Below are 3,292 nucleotides of genomic sequence, written 5' to 3'. Positions count from 1 at the left end.
GACCATCAGGCCGCACCCAGAAACACTGGCCCATCAAGGGTGCAGGCAGCCAGGCCCGCCGCTCCCGGCCCACCAGCCCGGCCCTTCCTCCTGCTCACCAGTAGGTCCCGGTATTGGTTCCGGATGGAGTTCGCATCCTGCCTCAACCAAGGGGAGAAGATGCAGGCCCAGTGAGAGGCGGGTGGAGGGGCGACCACCCCTCCTGGGCCGACGGGGGAGGCCCCCCTCTCCTTCCCTCACCCCAGAGGCCAGCGGGCTAGCCCAGGCTCTGATGGGAGAAGGGGGCCAGGGCTGGGGTGCGTGTGAGGAGGTTCACCCACCGGCCCCACGAGGTTCCGCAGCTGCTGCCCGTAGGCGTCGATCTCCTTCTGCAGGATGTTGTGCTCGGCGATCTGCTGCTCCAGCTCCGCCATGCCTGGCCCGTAGGGCCCCTCGCGCACCTGCTTCTGCAGAGGAACCAGCCACTCAGCTCCGCCCGGCCTGCCCTCCCGCACCCCACCAGCAGGTGGCGCCGCAGAAGGTGGGCGAGCCAGGAGGATATCCTGGGTGAACAGCTGGCGGCTCACCCTTGGGGACATGCCTTTCTCCAGTGGCCCTAGCTGAGGCCTTGGTATCCCCATGACTGTGGTCCCCGAATCCCACTGGTCCCCAGGGTTTGGGTCTCAGCCTCTGAGAAGTCTCCGGCTCTGCCCTGCCTCCTCCCGGCCCCGTCTCCACGCCTCCTGCTCTGCCCATGGCCCCCCGCTGTCCCTTCACTGTCATCACGGCACCCCTTCTGTTGTGGCATCAAAGCACAATTCCTCACCCAGGGTGAGGGGTGAGGGTGCCCGTCATCTGGTCCTGCCTGCCTGCCCAGAAAACCCCACTTCCTCTCACACCCAGGGTCCTCTCCTCACCACTTCACCCCAACCCAGCCACGCCTTTCCACCTCTCTGAGGCCTCTGAGCCTCCTCTTGCAGGAAGTCTTCCCTGACTGCACTGTCTCCTTGCTCTCTCCCTTCCCAGACCCCTAACCACCTCCCGGTCCAAGCATCCTGTGGGGCCCCTGATGACACTGCTCTGATTACTGCTGGGCGTGACTTCCAGCTCCTTGAGGTGTCGCCAACATGAGGGAGGACCCCTGACCTGTTTCTGCTCCAGCACCCGCGCCCAGTCCACCCTGGGCCCCACGTTGGGCGGCAGCACCATCTTCTCGTACAGGGCGCGGTACTCGGCACACTCCTGGGTCACCCGCTCGTGCAGCTGCTTGATGCTGCCATGGAGACACGGCGGGTCAGGGCTGGGCCAGGGGCTCCCCCGGGACCCCCGCCGCCTCCATCCTTGAGCCCAAGCCCCTCCGCTCACTCGTTCTCGATCTCCTCAGCCTGTGGGTGCTTCAGCCGCCGGGCCTTGTCCACGTCCAGGAAGAGGTCCTTCAGCAGAACCTCGGCCTCCTTCAGGCTGCGGCCGGCCTCCTGCTGGTGCTGCAGGGCCTGGCTCTGCTCACTGTTCAGCCGGTCCTGCAGGCAGGGGGCGGGGGGTGGCATCCTCGCTGCCCGTCACTGCCCCTGAGCCCCACCCCGAGGAACCCCGCTGCATGGGCCCACGCTGGAGCCCACACTGGCAGAGGGACAGGCTCAGGGCATCCGTGGGGCGAGCTCAGGGACACAGTGGAGGCCTGGGCCCCTGAGCCCCTCGCACCCCCCAGCTGAGAAGTGCTGAGCCGTCTTTCCCACCGTGTTCAGGGCGTGGCCAGTGAAGAACAGAGGTCGCCGGTCTCATCGTCACCATGACCAGGGGACACGCCAGGCCGTGACCAGGCCCTCCCATCCGCACGCCCTGCCACCTGCCCCCCGGCCTCACCTGCTGCAGCCTCTTCTGTGTCTCCAAGATGTCCCGCTCCACCTGGTCGGCGTTGGCCTGCATGCGGGAGATGAGCAGGGCCAGCTCCTGCGTGGCAGCGCTAGTGGGCGGTGGACAGAGGCAGCAGGTTGGAGAAGGCCCCCCTGTTCCTTTGGGCAGAGTGTACCCACGGGGTGGGGTGCCCTGCCTCCCTGGCCCCGCCCCGCCCTACAGCCCGCTCGCAGCCCCGGAGGGAAGAGTCCAGGACCTGGGGAGCCCTCCTGTTCCTGTGAAGGCTGAGGAACTGCCGGGGTGGGGAGAGCTGCCCCCAGTTCGGGATCAGAAAGTGCGGGTCCAGGTGTGTGTGGCAGGTGGAGCGGCCGCCATCACCGTCCTAGCAGTGAGGTCCCACCCGCCCAGCGCCCTGCCTGGCGGGCGGCCCGCAGCCCAGGGAGGGAAATTTTTTTGGCCAGGGGCTCCCCCGGGCCCCCCGCCGCCTCCATCCTTGAGCCCAAGCCCCTCCGCTCACTCGTTCTCGATCTCCTCGGCCTGTGGGTGCTTCAGCCGCCGGGCCTTGTCCACGTCCAGGAAGAGGTCCTTCAGCAGAACCTCGGCCTCCTTCAGGCTGCGGCCGGCCTCCTGCTGGTGCTGCAGGGCCTGGCTCTGCTCACTGTTCAGCCGGTCCTGCAGGCAGGGGGCGGGGGGTGGCATCCTCGCTGCCCGTCACTGCCCCTGAGCCCCACCCCGAGGAACCCCGCTGCATGGGCCCACGCTGGAGCCCACACTGGCAGAGGGACAGGCTCAGGGCATCCGTGGGGCGAGCTCAGGGACACAGTGGAGGCCTGGGCCCCTGAGCCCCTCGCACCCCCCAGCTGAGAAGTGCTGAGCCGTCTTTCCCACCGTGTTCAGGGCGTGGCCAGTGAAGAACAGAGGTCGCCGGTCTCATCGTCACCATGACCAGGGGACACGCCAGGCCGTGACCAGGCCCTCCCATCCGCACGCCCTGCCACCTGCCCCCCGGCCTCACCTGCTGCAGCCTCTTCTGTGTCTCCAAGATGTCCCGCTCCACCTGGTCGGCGTTGGCCTGCATGCGGGAGATGAGCAGGGCCAGCTCCTGCGTGGCAGCGCTAGTGGGCGGTGGACAGAGGCAGCAGGTTGGAGAAGGCCCCCCTGTTCCTTTGGGCAGAGTGTACCCACGGGGTGGGGTGCCCTGCCTCCCTGGCCCCGCCCCGCCCTACAGCCCGCTCGCAGCCCCGGAGGGAAGAGTCCAGGACCTGGGGAGCCCTCCTGTTCCTGTGAAGGCTGAGGAACTGCCGGGGTGGGGAGAGCTGCCCCCAGTTCGGGATCAGAAAGTGCGGGTCCAGGTGTGTGTGGCAGGTGGAGCGGCCGCCATCACCGTCCTAGCAGTGAGGTCCCACCCGCCCAGCGCCCTGCCTGGCGGGCGGCCCGCAGCCCAGGGAGGGAAACACCA

At 68.1% G+C, this 3,292-nt stretch overlaps 1 protein-coding gene across 1 annotated transcript in view; it reads right to left on the bottom strand.

Annotated features, from left to right (window-relative positions):
* The window catches only part of EVPL (envoplakin), a 16,972-nt gene that overhangs the window by 11,096 nt on the left and 2,584 nt on the right, over positions 1 to 3,292 (bottom strand). The window contains exons 2-6 of the mRNA XM_014531744.1: positions 2,849 to 2,948; positions 2,351 to 2,505; positions 1,126 to 1,252; positions 321 to 446; positions 78 to 137 (exon numbers count right to left, since the gene is read on the bottom strand). Of these exons, the coding sequence (XP_014387230.1) occupies positions 78 to 137; positions 321 to 446; positions 1,126 to 1,252; positions 2,351 to 2,505; positions 2,849 to 2,948 (568 nt within the window). The remainder of the gene's footprint in view (positions 1 to 77; positions 138 to 320; positions 447 to 1,125; positions 1,253 to 2,350; positions 2,506 to 2,848; positions 2,949 to 3,292) is intronic.

The sequence above is a fragment of the Myotis brandtii genome, unplaced genomic scaffold, assembly GCF_000412655.1.
Source record: "Myotis brandtii unplaced genomic scaffold, ASM41265v1 scaffold825, whole genome shotgun sequence".
In the NCBI taxonomy this organism is placed as follows: Eukaryota; Metazoa; Chordata; class Mammalia; order Chiroptera; family Vespertilionidae; genus Myotis; species Myotis brandtii.
Note: the sequence above shows the minus strand (reverse complement) of the source record. Positions and strands in the feature narration are given on the sequence as shown.